We start from the raw sequence: 23,816 nt of genomic DNA, 5'->3' as shown, positions 1-23,816 counted from the left end.
TTCTTCCTGTTACAGCTCAGTGGAGCATCACAGTGATTTTGAATCTGTAATTTTATCATAAAAATATAACGTAGTGTTCCTTTAAAGGAGCAATCAGTCATTGTCTTCACTGCTTCTTCTTCACCTGATTAAACAGCTCTTACACTGACACCTAGAGGCCGGGGTGTGTCCGAGATTCAGTTTCTAAACTGTTTCAGTCGGAGACGACACACGTCTGATTCCGCGCTGATTCAGTAACAAACTAAACACACCTTTTACACGTTTCTCCGTTTTCCTTTTTGTGAAATCTGTTGCCATCGTTTCTTCATCCCACAACAGACACACACTCATGTGGATCGCAGGCTTTAAAAGAAAGAGACTCTAATATAGCTCTCAGACGACAGCAGAGTGTTGATGGCAGCTTTAACAGCCTCTGAGACACTGTTCTGAAAGGGTTCTTTGAACCACGAGTTTCATTGCTTTCTTTTTGGATCCTGCAGTGCCCCACTGCCACTGGTGGGGGCGGTGTTACAAAACCAAACACGATTCGCTTCTTATTAAAGTCAATAGCGTTTGAGCAGTTAATCACCCTCCGCTGGGTGTGACCTGGCAGTGGGGCGCTGCAGGATCCAAGTAGAAAGCAATGAAATTACAAAACGGAAGAAAGCAATTGTCAATTACACTGACACCTAGTGGCCTGGGTGTGTCAGATATACTGCACTGTGTGTGACCCGCGCTGTGGAGAATAAACAGCTTTGTTCAGGGACCACAGAGCTAACTGAGTCACGCTTCATTAACAACCACTTTCAGAAACATGGGTCGCCACCTTGTGATGGTAACAGTGACTGATTGCTACTTTAAGTCCTAAGTGTGATGTGTTTTGGATCCCTTCGCTCTCGAACTGAGTGGCTAAGTGTGCACCAGGATGAAATTAAAGGTGGAATGGGGATGAAGCGGTGTGTGTTTGAGACCGTCACTCAGAACCTGAGCAGATGTCAGTAATGTGTCATTAGTGAAGGAAAGTGTTCTAAAATCATACTTTAGTGAATGTAAATGAGGAAGAGGGTCCAGCTTCTGTCCATCAGTGGACACTTGGGTCTAACACGGTTCTGATTTTAATAAAGCATCCTGCTACAAGCATCTGCTTTTCAACAACATTTACTTAATCAGGCTTTAAATCACTTAGCATTGTTTACTTCGTTGTGTAATTATGATGCGTACGTATATTGCAGCAGGTTGTGAATATATTAACATGATTGATGCTTCTTAACAAAGCACAAAGTAACTAAAAGTGTTATGTGATGTTTAGTGATGGTGAAAATGATGGTTGCTAAGTGGTTGTTAAGGTAGTGATAGTGTTAGCTATGATATCATTTTTTTATGTTATGTTAATCCATTCAAGAATGTTAAATGGGTTGCTATTGTGCCTCTATGGTGTTGTTAAGCAGTTACTATGGTATCTCTGGTGGTGACTAGGGTATTGGTAGGTGTTTCTGCTGTATCCTAAGTAGTAACTAGAATTACAATTTCTGTTGTGTCCCTGGTGGTTGCTAGGGTGTTGCTATGGTCATGGTGGTTGCTATGGTTGCTGGGATATTGTTAGGAAATTCCCATTGTGTCTGTGGTGGTAGCTAAGATAGTGGCAAGTGGTTGTTATTGGATTTTAAGCGGTTACTAGAGTGTTGCTAGGTGGTTGCTGCAATATCTTTGTCAGTGGCTAGGGTGTTGCTAAGCACCTTCTATTGCATCTCTGGTGTTAATGCAGATATAGTTTGCTGGTTTTTATTATGTCGCTGGTGGTTTCTAGCACTTACCTGTAGTAATCCTGGTGAATGCTAGGGTGTTGCTAGGTAGTTCCTATCTCTGGTGGTAACTAAGGTATTGGTATCTTTAGTGGTTAATAGATGTTTGTTAGGTTATGATGCCCCAGTTGGTTGCTAAGATGATTCCTGGTATTGCTATGGTTTTGACTGTGGAATGTTGCCCTGTGGTTGTTATTCAAGCTGGCTTGTGGTTGCTATGGTATCCCGGGTGGTTACTAGGGTTTTTCTCTATGTTTACTGTTGTGTTCCAGGTGCTTGCCAGAATATTATTAAGTGAATTAGTGTTCCTATGGTAATTTACCTGGTTGCTAGGATGATGTCAAGTGGTGCTAAAATGTTGTTGCAATTGTAACCAAAGTGGTTGCTAAAGTAAAAGTCAATAGGGATTATTATCAGGTGTTTACAGGCAGGTTGTGATAAATATAAGGAATATGGTCGTTTGTATATAAACAAAACACAGACTTGTCTAACAGTGTTACCATGGTTATGTGTAAACCAAGATTGTTAGTAAACAACAAAACATGTTTATGCTCTAACAACATCAATAGCAGCAGTTCTAGTCTGTTCACTTCTTTTTACACAATCGACATTTTAATTCTCATCTGTATTGCTCATACTTCTCATTATGAGGTTACACCCACCAGCCACAAGTTTAAAACTACTGAACAGGTGAGTGAAGGACACTGATTTGTCTGGTTACAGCGCCCCCTTTTGATGCAGGGGAAATGGTCAGTGTAAGATTGTCCTTCACCGGTCGGTGGTTTTAATCTTGTGGCTGGTTGGTGTTTTCCCAGGTGAGAATTATGACGATGATGTCATGGGGTGTGTGTCCCGTCTGATGACCGTGTCTGAGCAGCCCATCCATTTTCAGTTCTCTCCTTCTTCTCAGAGATCGACGCTCCCAAGAACCTGCGGGTTCTAGATAAGACGTCCACCTCTCTGGAGCTGGAGTGGGACAACAGCGAGGCGGATGTGGAGGGATACCAAGTGGTGTACAGCACGCTCGCCGGAGACCAGTACGATAAAGTCACCGTCTCGCGAGGGGAAGGGACCACCACCAGGACCTTCCTGACTGGTGAGCGCTGAACAGGGGTCCGTTTCCATGGAGATGGGCTGGGTGTGTCCTGGTGAAACGGGTTTGGGTGTTAAAGGGGTAAAGATTTAAAGGTGGAGTTACAGTTCTTGGCCCAATGTTAGAGACCTGCTCATCCAGAGGTGCGGGATGGAGCTCTGTCAATCCAGAGAACACAGTTCCACAGTTCCACTGCTCCACAGCCCAATGCTGGGGGGTGTGGGGGGACTTTGAACTCCTTCACCTGGTCGCTCAGTAACCCCAAAGCACAGCCAGAAAGCACACCAGAGAACACAGCCAGGGGGGTGTACACCCCTCTAGCCCGAATGTGGCCTTGAGCACGGGGGCCTGGCTCATGTGCAGCTGCTCCAGAGTTCTCCTCTGAGGGGATGGAAGCTCCATGTTCTGTGTGGAAGTTGGAAGTTGAAGATGGTGCTTGTATGAATCCTGCTGCTGTTGATGTGAGCAGACCTTCAAAGCCAATCATATCTGGGTCTCTCTCTCTCTCTCTCTCTCTCTCTCTCTCTCTCTCTCTCTCTCTCAGATCTGCAGCCTGGCACAGAGTATGGCATCGGGATATCCGCTGTCCTTGGCACCAACCAAAGTGTCCCAGCTACAATGAACGCCAGAACGGGTGAGTTCTCTCTCTCTCACTCTCTCTCTCTCTCTCTTTCTCTCTCCCTCCCTCCCTCTTTCTCTTTCTCTCTCTCTCTCTCTCTCTCTCTCTCTCTCTCTCTCTCTCTCTTGCTCTCTCTCCCTCCCTCCCTCTTTCTCCCTCTCTCTCTCCCTCTCTCTCTTTCTCTCTCCCTCTCTTTCCCTCTCTCTCTCTCTCTCTCTCTCTCTCTCTCTCTCTCTCTCTCTCCCCTGTGTAAGAGGAGATTCCCACACAACCATTATGTGGTCATCACCAGGACACAAAGCCCTCGTTTACTGTCCGTTCATCCCTCCATCCATTAATCTCCTGCATCTCAGGAGAGAGTAGACCACACCTCGTCTGGTTCTGATTCGTGAACACCATATTGTTTACATATTTTTCATGACGATCTGACCGATGAGACGCGGTGGAATACAGTGAGAGGAAGTGGACGAGTGTGAGTGGAAACCTCCCCATCTACGGATGGTGCACAGGGACAAACGGAAAAAAGTCGTAACATCTTTTTATTTTTCACTCCCTCAGGTCTGGACATCCCTATGGACCTGATGCTGACGGACTCCACGGACAACACCATCTCACTGCTGTGGGGCGTGGTCCCGGGACCCATTGACCACTACCGTGTGACCTACACCTCGGCCAGTGGAGTGACCACGGAGGTGACCGTGCCCAAGGACATCAACCGGACCACGCTGAGCGGCCTGGAGCCCGGGACCGAGTACACCATCACGGTCACTGCTCAGAGGGGTCGCCAGCAGAGCTCCGCCGCCACCATCGACGCTTTCACAGGTAATGTCTTCTCCGGCTGTGACACCACCGTAGAACAGCATGAAGGAAATGATTCAGAGGGGTGAAGAGCTCCTGAGCTGTGGTCTCCATAGCGATAGAGCTCCAGCTGGTAATTTTTGAACGTTTTTTATCTAGTCATCCAGCATCAGTACCGAACTAATCTTAATGTGGCCACCCTCAAATCCTAACAGCAACACTGTATTGGCAAAAGTATTCGCTTGGCCCACCCTTTGCAGCTAACTCTTCTAAAAAAATGTCCACAAGGTTTAGGAGTGTGTTTAAAGCATTTTTTACCAGAAGCGCATTAGTGAGGTCAGATGCTGATGTTGGACGAGGACTGGCTCGCAGTCTCAGCTCTAATTCATTCCAAAGGTGTTCTAACAGGTTGAGGTCAGGGCTCTGTGGAGGCCAGTCAAGTTCTTCCACACTTAACTTGCTCATCCATGTCTTTACGAAACTTGCTTTGTGCACTGGACCACAGTCACGTTGGAACAGGGAGCTGTTCCCACAAAGTTGAGAGCATGAAATTGTCCAAAATCTCTTGGTATGGTGAAGCATTAAGTCTTCCTTTCACTGGAACTAAGAGGCTGAGCCCAGCTCCTGAAAAACAACCCCACAGCGTAATCATGCTCTATCATTTTACGTGGCCTACCATTTCGTGGCTGAGTTGCTGTGGTTCCCAATCACTTTCACTTTGTTATAATACCACTGAGAGTTGAGCAGCGAGGAACTTTCACAAATGAACAAATGCACAGGCAATGTCCTCTCACGGTCCCCCTCTGGAATTCGCTGAGCTCCTGTAGAAGCAGTCTGCACACCCAGGGGCTTGGATTTAAACACCGGTGGCCACGGAAGTGATGAGAACACTTGTAACCAATGATTTGGGTGGGTGAGTGAATACTTTTGCCAATGTAGTATATGTTCCTACACTGGGTGGGTGGGGTGTTCTTTCTGAGGTGGTAGAAGTCCAGACTGAAGGCCGTATATGTGACGCAGAAATGTGTCCTGGGGACGTCCTGCAAAAAGCTGTGTGAACGTTATTAGAAGGTCTTGTAGTACATTGCAGAAACTGAAATAACTGCTGAATCTGTCGGGATGGGATTAAAAGTCCATGGGGTCCTGTGGTATCTTTGACATCTGTTCCTCTGTGATTTTATTCCCATCCAGACCAGGCCTTGTCTGAGTTCCTCACCCTCTGACTTTCACCAGACATAGCTCTCAGAACATTGTAATTCTATCAAATATAAATCTCCATGTCTTTCCAGGGGTCTGTAGTATGTTTCCACAATCAAATGATCAAAGTATTTATATTTTGTGTTTCTACTTTGTTTTTATTAGTGACTCTTTGACCCGTTCTTTTTTTTTTTTTTTGCTTTTATTAATGGCTTTTATTTATATTTTATATTTTATTAATGCTTTAAGCACAATTTTGAATGTGTTTTTTATGGTTCACTCAGGCATCTAGGAGAAGTATATTTCAGTTATATATTAAAGAGTGGTGAAAGTAACACGACTACTTTATTCCGTTTATGTTAAGAGTAGCTTAATATAATTATAATTAAATACAATAGTGATTTGGTACAAATTAATGGCTCCAAATGATCATAATTAAAGTACACTTTAGCTTGGTTCCAGACGTCCCCCTGAGAGGTTCCTCCACTCCCAGCAGGGCATTAGCAGCAGGGTCCCAAAAGGAGTGTCTGTTTTTAACATGATGTTTTCCAATAAACGATCCTCTACGCGGAATAACCTCCGCTGCTCCGATGATCCCAGTGCTTCCGAAAGTTTTTCATCATCCGCAAGCATCCAAACATCCATCTCTTCTTCCTCTCACTGCTTCACTCATCTTAGAGTTTCCACCTCCATCAGGACCTCTGCTTCTTCTACTCCTTAACGGATTTTAAACGCCTACGCATCAATAAGTCATTTACCTACCATACGTCTCTCTCTCTCTCTCTCTCTCTCTCTCTCTCTCTCTCTCTCTCTCTCCGCTGTGATGTCTGCCTCGCTCTCGTTTCTGATGAAGGCTTTTATCGACCTCTCTCTCTTTCATCTCATTTCATCCCCAAGCTCTTCATCTCTTTCTCTGATGACAACATTCCTCATCTGTTCAGCTCTGGATCCACACGCTCCGCTCGCTCTCGCTCCCTCTCTCTCTTCATCCTGGTGCTCATTCGTTCATTCCTCCATTGGTCATCCCTCACTCTTCTTCCCAGAGGAGATCCCCGGACTACTGAGGAGCTCTTTGGGTTTGCAGCAGACTTCTGAGGAACTCTGAGGACGGGGCGGTGTCTCGAGCCTTGAGCTGGTTTAGTTTAAAGGTCCCAATGCACTAAAAGGTTAAAAACTGACAACTGACTATGAGTGAGTGAGTGAGTGAGTGAGTGAGTGAAGGGGTGTGTGTGTGTGCACTGTGTGACTGACTGGGTGAATGTGTGAATGAATGACATGGTGAATGTGTGCAGTGTGTGAGTGTGTAAGTGACTGGGTGAGTGTGTGCAGTGTGTGAGTGAGTGACTGGGTGAATGACTATGTGTGTAAGTTTATGAGTGACTGGGTGAGTTTATGAGTGACTATGTGAATGTGTGAGTGACTGGGTGAGTGTGTGACTGACTGGGTGAATGATGGTGTGCGTGAGTGTTTGTGACTGAGTTTATGAGTGACTGGGTGAGTTTATGAGTGACTGGGTGAGTTTTTGAGTGACTATGTGAATGAGTGAGTGACTGGGTGAGTGTGTGACTGACTGGGTGAATGATGGTATGCGTGAGTGTTTGTGACTGTGTGAGTTTATGGGTGACTGGGTGAGTTTGAGTGACTGGGTGAGTATGAGTGACTGTGTGAGTTTATGAGTGACTGGGTGAGTTTATGAGTGACTGGGTGAGTATGAGTGACTGTGTGAGTTTATGAGTGACTGGGTGAGTATGAGTGACTGGGTGAGTATGAGTGACTGGGTGAGTATGAGTGACTGTGTGAGTTTATGAGTGACTGTGTGAGTTTATGAGTGACTGTGTGAATATGAGTGACTGTGTGAGTTTATGAGTGACTGGGTGAGTATGAGTGACTGGGTGAGTTTATGAGTGACTGGGTGAGTGTGTGAGTGACTGAATGTGACTGAATAGGTAAGTGTGATTGACTGAGTATGTGTAAGTGACTGGGAGACTGGGTGAATGACTGTGTGTGTGTGAGTGTTTGTGACATAATGAATGTGTGTGTGACTGATTGAATGTGTGAGTGACTTAGTGAATGTGTGAGTGACTGCATGAGTTTATGAGTGACTGCGTTACTGTGTGAGTGACTGAGTGTGTGAGTCATTGAATGAGTGTATGGGTGACTGAGTGAATGCGTGACTGAGTGAATGTGTGAGTTGCTGAGTGAATGTGTGAGTGACAGAGTGTGTTTGAGACTGACTGGGTGAGATTGAGTAACTAAGTGAATGTGTGAGTAACCGAGAGTGAATGTGTGACTGACTGAGTGAGTTTCACTGGGTATGTGTGACTGACTGGGTGAGTGTGAGTGACTGAGTGAGTGACTGGATGAGTTTTTGTGTGTGTGAGTGAGTGACTGAGTGCGTGAGTCATTGAATGAGTGTATGGGTGACTGAGTGAATGTGTGAGTTACTGGGTTATTGTGAGTGTGACAGAGTGAGTGTGTTACTGACTGAGTGAGTGTGTAAGTGACTTAGTGAGTGTGACTGAGTGAATGTGTGACTGACTGAGTGAGTGTTTGAGTGACAGAGTGAGTGTGAGTGACTGAGTGAGTGTGTGTGTGACTGAGTGAATGTGTGCTGTGGGACAGGTTCAGACCCAGACTGAGGGACCTCCCGCCCCTCCCACCTGAGTCCTCAGGGTCCATGCTCCGTTGGTTTCAGGGGTCCGGCCGGTGAGCCAGCTCTTCTTCTCTGACGTTATGGCCGACTCAGTGACGGTGTCCTGGAGCTCCCCAGCACCCCCTGCTGACAGCTTCAGACTCTCCTACAGCAGCCAGGACTCCGGAGACGAGGCGGAGCTGCTCGTGTCCGGATCCAGAACCCGGAGCGTCCTCACTGGACTCTTACCGTGCAGGCACTACATCATCTCCCTCGTCACCGTCCACAGGGACACGGTCTCGGAGCCCATCACGGGCCTCGTCATCACAGGTACTGTCCCCTCCGCCTGGACAGAGAACAACCGCCACTGTCTCTGTCTCAGGTAGTGTCCAATGACTGACCACGCCAGTGATTTACCCACTCTCGACTCTCTCTCACACACGCACACGCACACGCACACACACACACACACACACACACACACACACACATATAGACGTAATCACATACATAAGACACACACAGACAGCTCTATATATAGGCACACACACACACACAGACAGCTCTATACACACACACACACACACACACACATACACACATATAGACGTAATCACATACAGAAGACACACAGACAGCTCTACACACACACACACACACACACACACCAGAAATAAAATCTATAAAATCTTGTAATTACAAAATCTTAATTTAGTCAAAAATGTTAATACGTTTAAAAATTTATTAATTTAAAAAGCCTTTTAATTATTTACATTAATACGTTTAATGTGGAATTTTACGTCAGCTCAGATATTGAAGATAGAATAAATGGTGGAGGACTCAGAGAGAGAGAGAGAGAGAGAGAGAGAGCTGTAGAACCAGGGCGAGAGGAACCCGAGAAAAGCTTGATGCTGAAATGGAGAGAGAGAAAAACATATTACGTCTGTGAAAGGCAGTGTCAGACTTGTCCAGGCGTGAAAGCATCTGCTGCATCTTTATCCACAACGAGGAAGAAGAGGAAACACTTCCCCAGGTTCACAGCGCAATAAAAATCTTCTTACATCTGTGATTTAAACAAATTCAAAGCCTTCAGCTTCTGCTTCGTGATGTGGTCCTTAATACAGAAATACGTCTTTCCAAGTCAAATCACTTTAAAGTGAACACCCCACTCCCTCTCCTCCACAGTGGAACAGAGTTCTGTTTCTTAATGAAACGTCTGTGACCTGCTTTGGTCCAAACCCCACGAGCCCCACAGCAGTGTTCTCCCCCTGTGTAAACAGCCCTGTTCAGAACGCCCGCTTTCAGCACCTGTTCCTTTAAATGATAATGAGCCGCTCGCTGTTCACCCCGACCCCGAGCGCACAGCAGTGAGGAGCGAGGAGCAGAAGCTCTGGTTTTTAGCCGTTTTCACTCTGTTCTCTCTCTTCTTCGTTTTTACTCAGTGCTCTTATTTCTCTGCGCTCGTTGTGTCTGTTTTAACCTTGCCTTTGTGCTCTGACATAAACACAGGTCCAGCGCTGTGATTGGACAGACTCAGATGAGGGGGCGGAGCAACAGGTCAACATTGTGTGGTCAGTGGAGCTGTGAGAGTGGACAGTTAGTGTGCATTTACTGTAGCACTACCTTCTCCTCGTCTTTACGTCTCACTGTTTCTCTGTAGGATTCCACACAGACGCAGCCTTTATTTCTATCTTTTATTCCCTCTCTTTTGTCTCTTAATTAATTCAGCGGTGTGTAATCCCACTTAATTACCCCTGTCTCAGCACAGAGGACTCGGGAAAGCTCTGTTCAGCTGAATTCTATCCTGAAAAACTGATGACGTATTACACAAAATCATCTTAAATCTGCTTAATGCATCTCCTGCCTCTCATTAGGATGATGAGTCTGCTCACAGTAACACAGACCCCGCCTGGAGGGACGGGGCGGCCTAGCGTTTAAAGGAACATTCATTTAAATGAAAGCCCACACATGCATATTCACATTTAAGTGGAGATCTGGAGTCCACCAACACACACACTGTGAAACAAGACGAACCGGTCAGTTCTCTGTGCGCTGCCTGAGTCAGAAAACACAGGATAATACGAGTCGTTCTGATTCTGCTCTGCTTCTGACGTCACGTGCAGAGACTTTAGAATGGCCCCGCCCCCTCGTCTGAGTCTATCCAATCACAGCGCTGGATCCGCGTTTATGTGAGAGCGCAAAGACCAGGTTAAATGCAACAAAACAGACACAATGAGCGCAGAGAAATAAGAGCACTGAGTCAAAACGGAGAAGAAAGAGAACAGAGTGAAAACGGCTAAAAACTTCTGCTCCTCGCTCCTCACTGCTGTGCACATTTGTTCTGGCAAAAAGGTCCAATCAACTATACTGTATCAGCATCAGTCCTGCCTAATGGGTTCAATCAACTATAATTTATCAGAATGTGTTCTGGCAAATAGGTCCAATCAGCCATTTTGTTTGAACATATTGTGATAAAGAAGTCCAGTCAAGTACAGTTTCAGCAGTTTCAGTTTTGGTAAAGAGACCTAATCAACTACACACCTTCATCATGTGTTTTTGCACGTAGGTCCAGTCAACTACTCTGTTTAAACATGTCTTTTGGAAAATAGGTACAATTAGCTACACTGCTTGAACATGCTTTTTGGCAAATAAGTCCAATCAGTTACACTGTTTCAACATTAGCTCTGGCCCATAGGTCCAATCTACAGCAATGTTTCAATATTTCATCTTGTAAACGGGTCCAATCCCCTACACTGCTTCATCATGTGTTCTGGCAAATAGGTCCAAACAACTGCACTGTTTCAACAAGCTTGGGCATGACTTTTTCAAACTCTCCAATCTAAATGTTGTCAGACAGTGTAAAGGGCAAGTGTTGTTTTTATTTTAAATTCTGTTAAAAATGGACAAGTACGGACAGAACAGGAAACAAGACGCCATCTTAGAGCCGTAAGAACATGGAGGACCAGACCCAGGTGTTTGGGGACGTGGTCATGGAGTGTTTGGGCCGTGTGTGAGCGCTGATTGCGAGTCATTGATGTTTTCCTCTCTGTGGTCTGAGCTTTAATGAACCGGTAAATGTGTCTCGTCTGTTTTAAGAGCTGTGATTTATCGAGCGTTTGTTTCCTCTCGTCTTTGTTTCTCGGTGTTCATTGTTTCCGTTTCACGTTATGCAGATGCTCAGTAAAATTGAGGTCTCTGAGTTCGAGGGACGTGTTTAGAAGCTGCTGAGGAAGGCCATTGTCCTGGTGTAAACAGACGCTGAGTGTGGAGGACGATGGAGGGAGCGTTCTGGGGCTTTCGGCTGAACGGGGCATGATTTAAGATACGCATACATGAATAATCACGCCTCATTTTGAGTGCGGAAGCTTTTATGCCGACTCTGTGAGCAGAATGCATTAGGCTAATGAATATTGGTGGGCGTGGACGTGTTTATGCCCAGTTTAACGATGCTGCTCTTCACTAATGCCAGGAGTCAATATGTGTATTCCCCTCTCACTCAGGAGCAGGACGCTGGAACCTCATCCTCTCCGTAATTGTTTACCCAGTCGTTCATCGCTAACCTTTGCCTCGTCAACAGTAAGAGCCCTTGGGACGAGTAAACAAACACGCGAGTGTAATGGTAATGCTCTCTCGCAGCCTCTCGTGCTGTGTTGACTGAATGAGTGTACTCAAACCACACACTTATCATGAGTAGGCCGCCCGTTCAAACCCTGGTGTAGGCCGAGGGTCCAGAAGAGGTGTGGGTGGGATGATCCGCCCTCTCTCCCTTTGGTCAGTGGCATACTAGTATGCGCAGGCGTCTGTTAGCAGGCCGAGCAGGACTGCACATTCAATGACACTGTTACAGCATGCATTCTGGCAAATAGGCCCAATCAACTACAGTTTTGATGTGTGTTCTGTTAAGTAGGTCCAATAAATGACCCTATTACAGCAGGCCTTCTGGCAGATTGGTCCAATCAACTACACACTTTCAAAATGTGTTTTTGGAAAATAGGTCCAATCAATGACAAATTTGAAAAATGTGTTTTGGCAAATAGGTCCAGTTAATAACACGGTTTCAAAAAGCATTATGATAAAAAGTCCAAACAGCTTCACTGTTTTATCATGCATTCTGGCAAATAGGTCCAATCAATGACTAAGTTTTAAAATGTGTTTTGTTAAAGTCCAATCAACTACACTGTTTTATGATGCATTCTAGATAAATAGGTCCAATCATCTAATCAATTCTGTTTTATCATGCGTTTTGGCAAATAGGTCCAATCAATGATTACGTTTCAAAATGTGTTCTGTTAAATAAGTCCAATCAACTACACTGTTTTATGATGCATTTTGGATAAATAGGTCCAATCATCAACTCAATTTCAAATTGTGTTCTGTCAAATATATTCAATCAATGGCACAGTTTCAACACGTCTTCTGGTAAATAAGTCCAACTGTACTCTTTCAGGGTGGCACTGAGGTGCAGCAGGTAGTGTTTCTGTCACAGCTCCAGGGACCTGGAGGTTGTGTGTTCGAGTCCCGCTCCAAGTGACTGTGAGGAGTGTGGTGTGTTCTCCCTGTGTCTGCGTGGGTTTCCTCCGGGTGACTGTCTGTGAGGAGTGTGGTGTGTTCTCCCTGTGTCTGCGTGGGTTTCCTCCGGGTGACTGTCTGTGAGGAGTGTAGTGTGTTCTCCCTGTGTCTGCGTGGGTTTCCTCCGGGTGACTGTCTGTGAGGAGTGTGGTGTGTTCTCCCTGTGTCTACGTGGGTTTCCTCCGGGTGACTGTCTGTGAGGAGTGTGGTGTGTTCTCCCTGTGTCTGCGTGGGTTTCCTCTGGGTGATTCTGCGTAGGCTCCAGACGCACCGCCGCCCTGAACTGGATAAGTGCTTACAGACAATGAATGGATGAATGTATGATTTCAAAATGTGTCCTGACAAATAGATCCAATTAACTACATATTTCAACATGTGTTCTTGCAAATAGGTCCAGTCATCTACATAGATTCAAAATGCCTTTAGGTACATAGGTCCTATCACCTACACAGTTTTAGCTTGTGTTCTGGTAAATAGGTCCAATCAGCTATACAGTCCATACATGTGTTATGGCAAATAGGTCTGATCAATAACAGTATTTTAGCCTGGTAAAGGGATCCAATCAGCTTCATCACTTCTGCATGTCTTTTGGCAAAAGGTCCAGTCAGCTCAACTTATTTCAATGCGTTCTGGCAAATAGGTCTAATCAACTACACCGTTTCAAGGTATATTTTGGCAAATAAGTTCAACTCACTGCATTGTTTGAAGTGAGTTCTGGCAAACATTTCCAGCTACCCACAGTGTTTTAACATGTCTTTCAGTCTGCTACCTGTGGTGTTGATTAGTACAGGTTTATTGTTTCTATTGTAGGTATGGACCCTCCAAGAGAGATGACTGTGTCGTTTATCACAGAAGACTCAGTGACCATTTCATGGGTTCAGCCTCTCGCTCCCTTTGACTACTACAAGATGTCCTACCAGTCTGCCAGAGGTACTGTCACTTACAGACCAGTTCTCCAGTAGATAGTCTGGTTTCAGAACAGATCCAGAGTTTAAAAGCCAGTGAGTAAATGATCAAACCTTTTGTCCCCGGTGCTGCAGGTCGAGTGGACAGTGTGGTGATCGAGAAAGATGCAAATAACTACACATTGACCAGCCTCCATCCGGCAATGGAGTATGAAATAATGCTCAATGCTGTTCGTGGGAGCCAAGAGAGCAAAGTCATCAGCATCTGCGTCTTCACAGGTATGGACACGGCCTTCAGTGGACAGTATATGTTTATGGACACCTGCTAAACCGGCATTTCTTCTGACATTCAGCCATTAGCGAGGTCAGGTGCTGATGTTGGATCATAAACACTACTCCAGCTCATCCAGGAGGCTTCGGATGGTGCTCCATCACCCCTCATGGCACAGTTTCTCTATTGGGGTGTGTCTGAGTGTGGTGACTTTAGGCTGGTGTGCAGTCGATCCAGAGTGTCCTATTTAGTTGAACCCATTTTTGGAGACTGTACACATTGTGGGTCCACAGCTGGACATCTAGGTCCAAGTTGCTGTGTGTATTTAAAAAAAAAGAAGGGTTTACAAACATTATGTTCCACCAACATAAATTGGTTCATGAGCCAGAAAAGTTCATTCCTAAATGGAAACAAAGAATAGCATGTACTTCAGTGTGAACTGTGACACCATAGGTGAGCGATTAGCGATAACGACGCTCCAGAAAGAGCTCAGAGCCTCAAATAAAGCATAGCACAGTGGAGCTGAACAGGTTGTTTACAGCATGTTATATCATCCTCAGTGGTGTCCCGGGTAAAAGACCAGAGAACCAGATGCATTCCTGCGCCCCCTGCTGATAATGTATCAGGGGGCCGGTTCACTGGAAAGCACAAAGGTTCCAAGAATCAGGAACAGAGTCGGTTCAGGAAACAATTGTTTTGGTGGGAGAGTGCTGACAGTGACCTGAGGATCACACCCAGGACCCCGAGACCCTGTAGCTGTGTGCCCTCCAGGGCAGGACTCGGTTTACATTATGCTTTGTCTTTACAGTTACTGTAGGTTTAAGGCCTCGTCCCTGTCCAGAAAGCCACGGAGCTCTGGAGCAGCCGAGCTCCAAGTGAGACTCCAGTTTCAGGATAATTTTGGGCACCTCGCCTCTCAGAAGTGACTCCATTTGTCTCGGGCATTTAATTTCACAGGAATGTGGACGGCTGTGCGCCTCCATGGCAGGAAAGAGATGCGCATCATTTGCTTTGTGATGAGTATCATCTTTCAGCCAGCCCCCCCGGAGCCCACCAGTTGCCGGGCAGAAACAGGAATTGAAACGTACTAATGAAACCTGTGATCTGAGGGGAAATCAACACGTCTCGGGTTAAAGCCTGCCGTCCTGATCCAGTACGCTCCCGTTTCTCTCGCTTCTCTCTGCCATGCTGAGGACAGTGCTGGGTTTTAGAACCAGATCAGCCAAAAGATTAAAGGCACCTCCTTGTTTCTCCACCCACTGTCCATTCCCTCCACTGACCACACATGAGCACTCTATAGTTCTACACTTACAGACTGTAGCTCCTCTGTTACTCTGATACAAGGCTTTCTGAGCTCCACTGACCACACAGGAGCACTTTGTAGTTCTACACTTACAGACTGTAGTCCATCTGTTGCTCTGCATACTTTACTCCTCCCCTTTCCCCCTGTTCTTCAGCGCTCAGGACCCCCACAGAGCAGGTGCGATGTGGTGGTAGATCATTCTCAGCGCTGCAGTGACACTGACGTGGTGTGTTAGTGTGTGTGGTGCTGGTGTAGAGTGGATCAGACACAGCAGTGCTGCTGGAGTTTTTAAACCCTGTGTCCACTCTCTGTCCACTCTGTGAGACACTCCTCCCTCGTTGGTCCACCTTGTAGATGTAGAGTCAGAGACAGTAGCTCATCTGTCGCTGCACAGTGTGTGTCGCTCGTCCTCTAGTCCTTCATCAGTGACACAGGACGCTGTTAATGGCTCTCCAGCAGCACTGCTGTGTCTGATCCATTCATACCAGTACAACACACACTAACACAGCTGAAAAAGGGAAGGCCCTCGTCATTCTGAAAGGCCACAGTGCCCTCATAAAACTGACCACCGTTCCCAAACCAGTCAGACATCTGCAGATTGGCTTATACCCCGGCAAGGTTAAAACAGCAGGGGCTCTCGGTGTGAACAGACTAAAGTCTTTGAGAAACAGAAAAGCCGCTCATTAAAACAGTGCCTCGGTCCGCCGTGTTTTCATCTGGGCTCTGAGCCCGGCGGGTCGATGGGAAGATAAGAACCGCAGCTCTGTCTAATGACCGCCAGACCCTCAGCCCCACTGCAGGGGAAGGAGGCAGGCGCTGGGAGAAGGGAAGGGATGTGGGATAAAAGCAGTCACAAAAAACACCGGAGCTTCCTCTTCGACTCTGTGAGCTCTCGGTCTGTCTGACCGCTTTGAAGTGGAGACAGGAGACAGCTCCTGGAAGTGAGGTAGCGCTGCTACAGGCAGGGGGCGCCAGACAGCTAACGAAGGCCTGAGGATGTGTCCAAAGATTGTCTGCACCACTGAGCCTAAAGATTATGAACACCATGTTTGTGCAGCATTCCTTCTGAAAAGACGAAGGGTATTTCCTCCCACTGTCCAAACACACAAGTGCTTTTAGATGGGGTGACTGAGTGAATCTGTCCACGTGTGTGTGTGTGTGTGTGTGTGTGTGTGTGAGACAGGGTGAATGTGTTAAGCTGTCCATAGGTGTGTGTGTTTCTAGTGATTCCTGCCTTGTTCCGATTGGAGACCTTTATCGGGGTGAATGAATGAATGAATGAATGAATGAACAGACCTAAATGCCAGTGTTCCCTGTCTCTCATGGCTGTTGTTCTTATCATTACACAGTCGGCAGTTGTATCTGAACTGGGCAGATATTTCTGAACGGAGTTGACGTGTTTGCGCTGGTAAAAGGAAAGACATTCCGAGGCAGAGCCAAGTTTCCGATAAGAAGCTCCCCCTCATTATCCTCCAGCGTCTGAGAGAGAGGGGCACTCACATCTGAGTGTGTATTTCCCCCTGTCCTCGGCTAATTAAACCAAATATGATTTTCTCCAGGCAGATCGACCAAACAAATCAGTTTCAATCTGAAACGATGCTCTATTTCTACACCCCTCTCTCCCTGAACGTTCCTCCACACCCAGAGAACCAGAGAACCTCTAACTGCTGGACTGCAGACACTCGTCCTCACCGTGACTCAAAACATCTCTGAAGTGTCTCCCTAATACCTCTGTAATTCCACCTTTAAACCTCTATAGTCCCACCTTAATATCTCTGTAATTCCACATTAATATGTCTGTAGTGTCTCCCTATTATCTTTGTGATTACACCTTAAAATCTGTCATTATTCTAAACATCGCTGCAGTTCCCCCCTTAATGGCTTTGTAGTTCCACATTAATATCTCTGAAGGGTCTCTACAATTTCTGTAATTTCACCTTTAAACCTCTATAGTTCCTCCTTAATATCTCTGTTAAATGCACATTAATATTTCTGTAAATCCACCTTAATATCTCTGTAAATCCACCTTAATATCTCTGTAAATCCACATTACTATCTCTGTTAAATCCACCTTAATATCTCTGTAAATCCACCTTAATATCTCTGTTAAATCCACCCTAATATTTCTGTAAATCCACATTAATATTTCTGTAAATCCACATTAATATCTCTGTTAAATCCACATTACTATCTTTGTTAAATCCACCTTAATATCTCTGTAAATCCACATTACTATCTCTGTTAAATCCACCTTAATATCTCTGTTAAATCCACCCTAATATTTCTGTAAATCCACCTTAATATCTCTGTAAATCCACCTTAATATCTCTGTAAATCCACCTTAATCCATCCATCCATTATCTGTAACCGCTTATCCAATTTAGGGTCGCGGGGGGTCCAGAGCCTACCTGGAATCATCGGGCGCAAGGCGGGAATACACCCTGGAGGGGACGCCAGTCCTTCACAGGGCAACACAGACACACACACATTCACTCACACACTCACACCTACGGACACTTTTGAGTCACCAATCCACCTGCAACGTGTGTTTTTGGACTGTGGGAGGAAACCGGAGCACCCGGAGGAAACCCACGCGGACACGGGGAGAACACACCAACTCCTCACAGACAGTCACCCGGAGCGGGAATCGAACCCACAACCTCCAGGTTCCTGGAGCTGTGTGACTGCGACACTACCTGCTGCGCCACCGTGCCGCCCAATCCACCTTAATATCTCTGTTAAATCCACCTTAATATCTCTGTTAAATCCACCCTAATATTTCTGTAAATCCACATTAATATTTCTGTAAATCCACCTTAATATCTCTGTAAATCCACCTTAATATCTCTGTAAATCCACCTTAATATCTCTGTTAAATCCACCTTAATGTCTCTATAGTTCCTTCTTTACGATCTTTGTAGTTCCCCCTTAACATCTCAGTAGTGTCTCCTGGATGACACTGAGATCAGAGGGAGAGATGGTGGAGACGGTAGCTTGTGTCTCCTGTCGCTCAGATGTTTCTCCTCATAGAAAGAATCCAGGAATGTCCCCAGTGTCTCCTCCTGACTGTGAGTGGAGGTTTCAGTGGTGTCTCACTCTGGGCTCAGTGCTGAGATAATAACAGTCCTCTTAATCTGCAGCTGAACTAAAGACCGTTTCTCACCTGTGCCCAGAACTGACTCAGTGTAGCTGTGGGATGTCATCTTTCTGATGTGGACACATGCATCCGTTATGTCTCCTGTTTATTAGGTGTCAGAGGATATGAAAGCTCGATTTTGTCTCCTGAGTCATCAGTGAGCGACCTTTGAGACGCAAGTGTTCCTCCAGTTCCTGTCCTGACCTCTCCTCCTCTGCCTGTGTTTATTTCTCCCACAGCGATGGACATGCCTCTGGAGCTCACCGCTCTCAACGTCACCCCCCAGGGGGCGCTGCTGCGCTGGAGCCCTCCGCTCTCCAGTGTGGACAACTACGTCCTCACACTCACCCGCAACCAGAGTAAGACCACACCTCCGCTCAGAGAGAGAGAGAGAGAGATACTCCATCCACCCATCCATTTATTCATTCATGTGTATACCGATCCAGCAGCCCGCCAATCATCCATCCATCCATCTATCCATCTCTATATCATCTATTAATCCACACTCATCATCCATCCATTTGTTGTCATGTATTAAGCAAGTCTGTCTGTCTGTGTTTCAGTCTGTCTGTCTGTTTGTGTTTCAGTCTGTCTGTCTGTGTATCAGTCTGTCTGTCTGTCTGTTTGTGTTTCAGTCTGTCTGTCTGTGTTTCAGCCTGTCTGTCTGTGTATCAGCCTGTCTGTCTGTTTGTGTTTCAGTCTGTCTGTCTGTGTATCAGTCTGTCTGTCTGTGTATCAGTCTGTCTGTCTGTGTATCAGTCTGTCTGTCTGCCTGTTTGTGTTTCAGTCTGTCTGCCTGTGTATCAGTCTGTCTGTCTGTCTGTCTGTCTGTGTATCAGTCTGTCTGTCTGTCTGTCTGTCTGTGTATTAGTCTGTCTGTCTGTCTGTGTATCAGTCTGTCTGTATCAGTCTGTCTGTCTGTTTGTGTTTCAGTCTGTCTGTCTGTGTATCAGTCTGTCTGTCTGTCTGTCTGTCTGTGTATCAGTCTGTCTGTCTGTGTTTCAGTCTGTCTGTTTGTGTATCAGTCTGTCTGTCTGTGTATCAGTCTGTCTGTCTGTTTGTGTTTCAGTCTGTCTGTCTGTCTGTCTGTGTTTCAGCCTGTCTGTCTGTGTTTAGCCTGTCTGTCTGTGTATCAGTCTGTCTGTCTGTCTGTTTGTGTTTCAGTCTGTCTGTCTGTGTATCAGTCTGTCTGTCTGTCTGTCTGTCTGTGTATCAGTCTGTCTGTATGTTTGTGTTTCAGTCTGTCTGTCTGTGTATCAGTCTGTCTGTCTGTCTGTGTATCAGTCTGTCTGTCTGTTTGTGTTTCAGTCTGTCTGTCTGTCTGTCTGTCTGTGTTTCAGCCTGTCTGTCTGTGTATCAGTCTGTCTGTCTGTGTATCAGTCTGTCTGTCTGTTTGTGTTTCAGTCTGTCTGTCTGTGTATCAGTCTGTCTGTCTGTCTGTCTGTCTGTGTATCAGTCTGTCTGTCTGTTTGTGTTTCAGTCTGTCTGTCTGTCTGTCTGTCTGTGTTTCAGCCTGTCTGTCTGTGTATCAGTCTGTCTGTCTGTCTGTTGGTGTTTCAGTCTGTCTGTCTGTGTATCAGTCTGTCTGTCTGTCTGTCTGTCTGTCTGTCTGTCTGTCTGTGTATCAGTCTGTCTGTCTGTCTGTCTGTGTATCAGTCTGTCTGTCTGTCTGTCTGTGTATCAGTCTGTCTGTCTGTGTATCAGTCTGTCTGTCTGTCTGTTGGTGTTTCAGTCTGTCTGTCTGTGTATCAGTCTGTCTGTCTGTCTGTCTGTGTATCAGTCTGTCTGTCTGTCTGTGTATCAGTCAGTCTGTCTGTCTGTCTGTCTGTCTGTGTATCAGTCTGTCTGTGTATATGTTTGTTTGTTTGTTTATCAGTTTGTGTTTATTTGTATCAGTTTCTTTGTTTATGTTTGTTTGTTGGTATATATCTGTTTGTTTGTGTTTATCTGTTTGTGTTTGTCTTTTTATTTGTGTTTGTTGGTGTTTATCTGTTTGTGTTTGTCTGTTTATCTGTGTTTGTTTGTTTGTTTATCTGTTTGTGTTTTTTTGTTTATCTGTGTTTGTTTGTCTGTTTATCTGTTTGTGTTTGTTTGTTTGATGATAAATGTGCTGTTGATCTGAAAACTCCTGCAGTCCTCTTATGTAATAAACATTAAATCATGCTGTGGGCAGGTATCTGTGATCTACACTGGTCTACAGACTCCCACCCTGAGCTGTGTATGAGTGTGCGCACATGTGCATGACGTTTGTGTGTGCGCACATACACATGTGCGTGTCTCTGTGTGTGCCTGTGTGTGTGTGAGGAAGAGAGAGAGTCAGTCTGTGTGTCTGTTTTTTTTTGTGTGTGTGTGTGTGTGTGTGTGTGAGGAAGAGAGAGAGTCAGTCTGTGTGTCTGTTTTTGTGTGTGTGTGTGTGAGTGTGTGTGTGTGTGTGTGTGTGCTGTAGGCCAATGCAATGCAGATGTATTTAGCCCCAATTAGCAGTATGCGATTTGCATCAAACTGACCAGAGGCTACACTCTCTCTCTCTCTCTCTCTCTCTCTCTCTCTCTCTCTCTCTCTCTCTCTCTCTGTTCAGTGGTATTGACTGTATTGACCTGAATGTAATTAGAGTCACTGTTACCAGAGCAATAATCTATTAACAGAAATAAACAGAACAGAATGTGGAAGTAGAAAAATAAAGTCATATATAGATAAAGTAACAAAAAACCAATATGTTGTGGTCAAAACAAACAAACAACAAACAAACAAACAACAAACAAACAATGTCAGAATAAGAATGTAATCAGTATAACAATCTGTAACAGTTTATAACTGGTCCCTAAGATTATGACAGACTGCTCTCTCTCTCTCTCTCTCTCTCTCTCTCTCTCTCTCTCACTCTTTCTCTCTCTCTCTCTCTCTCCTGTAGTCACGGCAGACACGTTCCTGGTGGAAGGCAATAAACAGGAGTTCCAGTTGAGTCAGCTGATTCCCAGCACCACTTACTCAGTGTCTCTCTACGCCACCAAGGGCCCTCTGACCAGCGGCACAGTCATTGCCAACTTCGTCACACGTGAGTCCACACTCTCCCTGAACACTAACCCCACCTCTAGGGCTTCGCACATGAGTCTATACTCTCCCTGAACACTAACCCCACATCTACGGCTTCACACGTGAGTTCACACTCTCCCTGAACACTAACCCCACCCCTAGGGCTTCACACGTGAGTCCACACTCTCCCTGAACACTAACCCCACCCCTAGGGCTTCACACGTGAGTCTACACTCTCCCTGAACACTAACCTCACCCCTATGGCTTCACACGTGAGTACACACTCTCCCTGAACACTAACCCCACACCAACGGCTTCACACGTGAGTCCACACTCTCCCTGAACACTAACCCCACCCCTAGGGCTTCGCACATGAGTCTACACTCTCCCTGAACCCTAACCTCACCCCTATGGCTTCACACGTGAGCCCCCCTCTCCCTCAACACTGACCCAAACCCAACAGCTTCACACATGAGTACACACTCTCCCTGAACACTAACCCCACCCGTAGGGCTTCACATGTGAGTACACACTCTCCCTGAGTGAGGGCCTCACTTCTTGGACCCTAGGATTCAGATTATTAGTCAGGTTGGGAGGTTAGTTTTGGAGGTTGGTTGTAGAGGGGCTGGCAAACCAGCTGCAGCTGATTCTAGAGATTTGAGACTGAACCTCAAATCAAACGTGACGTCCTTTAACCTCAAATCAACCTTAAAAGCCACACGGAAGACAATCCCCACAGTATGAGTGTGTAAACGGGCTTTTCCCCACAGTGTAAAATATTCCTGGTACACACACACACACACACACACACACACACACACACACAGACACACCTCAGGGAGAGAGGATTACTTGCACACTGATATACTGATGATCAGACTGATGATCTGACTTAAAGGAAAGGTACATATTTGTATCATTGTGATGCTCCACTAAGCTGCAACAGGGAGAATAGCACTCCTGTCTGTACTACCATGGGCTCAGCACTGTAGAAACGGCTTTATGTAACTTTTGGAGAAGGGTCCCACCTTCCCTCTACCTCCCACTTGATTTCAGGACAGTGTTGTTTATATTAATTACAGTCTATAGGCTGAGACATGGAGCAAAAAAATAATAATAATAAATAAATAAGTATATATATTCTTCCATAGTGTTCAGGAGGTCATCTTTCCTTCACTGTGAGCTGAGAAACACGGAAGGCTGGCCTGGGTAACCACACATTGCTACACCAGTAAGGTTCCCTCTGACTGACCAGGTCTTGCTTTACTGTGTACTTGTGTATGGGTGAAGGGTGGTAGGGGTAAAAAAAAAAGACCCCGGCGCTGAGCGGTGGAGCAGTGGAACTGTGTTCTCCAGAGTGATGGAGCCCTGTCTTGTTCCTTGGGGAGGAGTTGGAGTGGTGATAGTGGTCCAGAACTAATCCTCCAACATCAGCAGCTGATCTCACTGACACTCTCATGTCCAGCTGCCATCAGATCCTCACAGCAGTGTTCCAGTATCAACCTTAACCTTCCCCAGAAGAGTAGAAGCTGTGACCCTTGTCTGTTCATGTGTTCTCAGGGTTCAGAGGACCTCACTCAGCCCCCTCTCTCTTCCTCCCTTCCCCCGTCTCTCTCTCTCTCTCTCCCTCTGCCTCACCCTCTCCTCCCGATGGAGGTTTAATTCAGAGACAGTTCCGCTCTAATACGGCGGAGGATTTGAGATGCTGCCATGCTCTGATAAAACGTAACAATGCCGCGGCGGCTGAGTTTCGACAGGAGAGAAATAATAAATAACGAGGGAAAGAGGGGAATAAACATCCCAGGGCTGTTGTGGAATACACGGCCCCTCCCTCAGGCGGGATGGAGGTGTCAGAAACATGTCGCTTAGGCATTTACGGAGGAGCTTACGAGAGCTTAGCAGATAATTGAGATGAAAATAGACGCACGGTTCTCGTCGCCTCCCTCCGGAGGAGAGCGTCAGGATCTGGGGCTGGATTACTGTACGGCTCTAATGCTGACGGAGATGGATCTGCGGAATAGGAACGGGAATGGGTTTCTCGGGTGGTCCTCATGTCGGCACCGCCCTCTCTTGGCCAAGTTACAGCTCAGTTGGACATCGTCACTCAGCTCCTCTGGGTATTAAGATCAGCTCAGCTTGTAACCTTCTGGGGGAACCCTACAATAGATGCTGGAACATTGCTGTGAGCATATGATGGTCATAAATGCAAAAGCGAGGTCAGGTGCTGATGTTGGACCATTAGTTCTGGATCAAAAAAAAACACTCCAACACATCCCAAAGATCACTCCAGACAATGCAGGTGCACAGTACTGAGAGGCTTTAAACACTACTTTTCCAAAAGTATTCACTCACCCATCCACATCATTGAATACGGGTGTTCCAGTCACGCCCATGGCCACAGGTGTTTAAATCCAAGCACCTAGGCGTGCAGACTGCTTCTACAAATAGGTGAAAGTATGGGTCACTCTCTCAGGAGCTC

General features: G+C 46.1%; 1 protein-coding gene across 1 annotated transcript in view; it reads left to right on the top strand.

The window, feature by feature from the left end:
- Positions 1 to 23,816, top strand: part of tnr (tenascin R (restrictin, janusin)) — a 241,289-nt gene that overhangs the window by 191,551 nt on the left and 25,922 nt on the right. The window contains exons 10-17 of the mRNA XM_066681136.1: positions 2,692 to 2,877; positions 3,419 to 3,508; positions 4,052 to 4,315; positions 8,184 to 8,450; positions 13,500 to 13,619; positions 13,730 to 13,873; positions 18,544 to 18,663; positions 21,216 to 21,359. Coding sequence (XP_066537233.1) covers positions 2,692 to 2,877; positions 3,419 to 3,508; positions 4,052 to 4,315; positions 8,184 to 8,450; positions 13,500 to 13,619; positions 13,730 to 13,873; positions 18,544 to 18,663; positions 21,216 to 21,359 — 1,335 coding nt within the window. The remainder of the gene's footprint in view (positions 1 to 2,691; positions 2,878 to 3,418; positions 3,509 to 4,051; positions 4,316 to 8,183; positions 8,451 to 13,499; positions 13,620 to 13,729; positions 13,874 to 18,543; positions 18,664 to 21,215; positions 21,360 to 23,816) is intronic.

This window comes from Hoplias malabaricus, chromosome 9 (genome assembly GCF_029633855.1).
Source record: "Hoplias malabaricus isolate fHopMal1 chromosome 9, fHopMal1.hap1, whole genome shotgun sequence".
NCBI lineage: Eukaryota > Metazoa > Chordata > Actinopteri > Characiformes > Erythrinidae > Hoplias > Hoplias malabaricus.
This window is presented reverse-complemented; position numbering and strand designations above follow the sequence as displayed.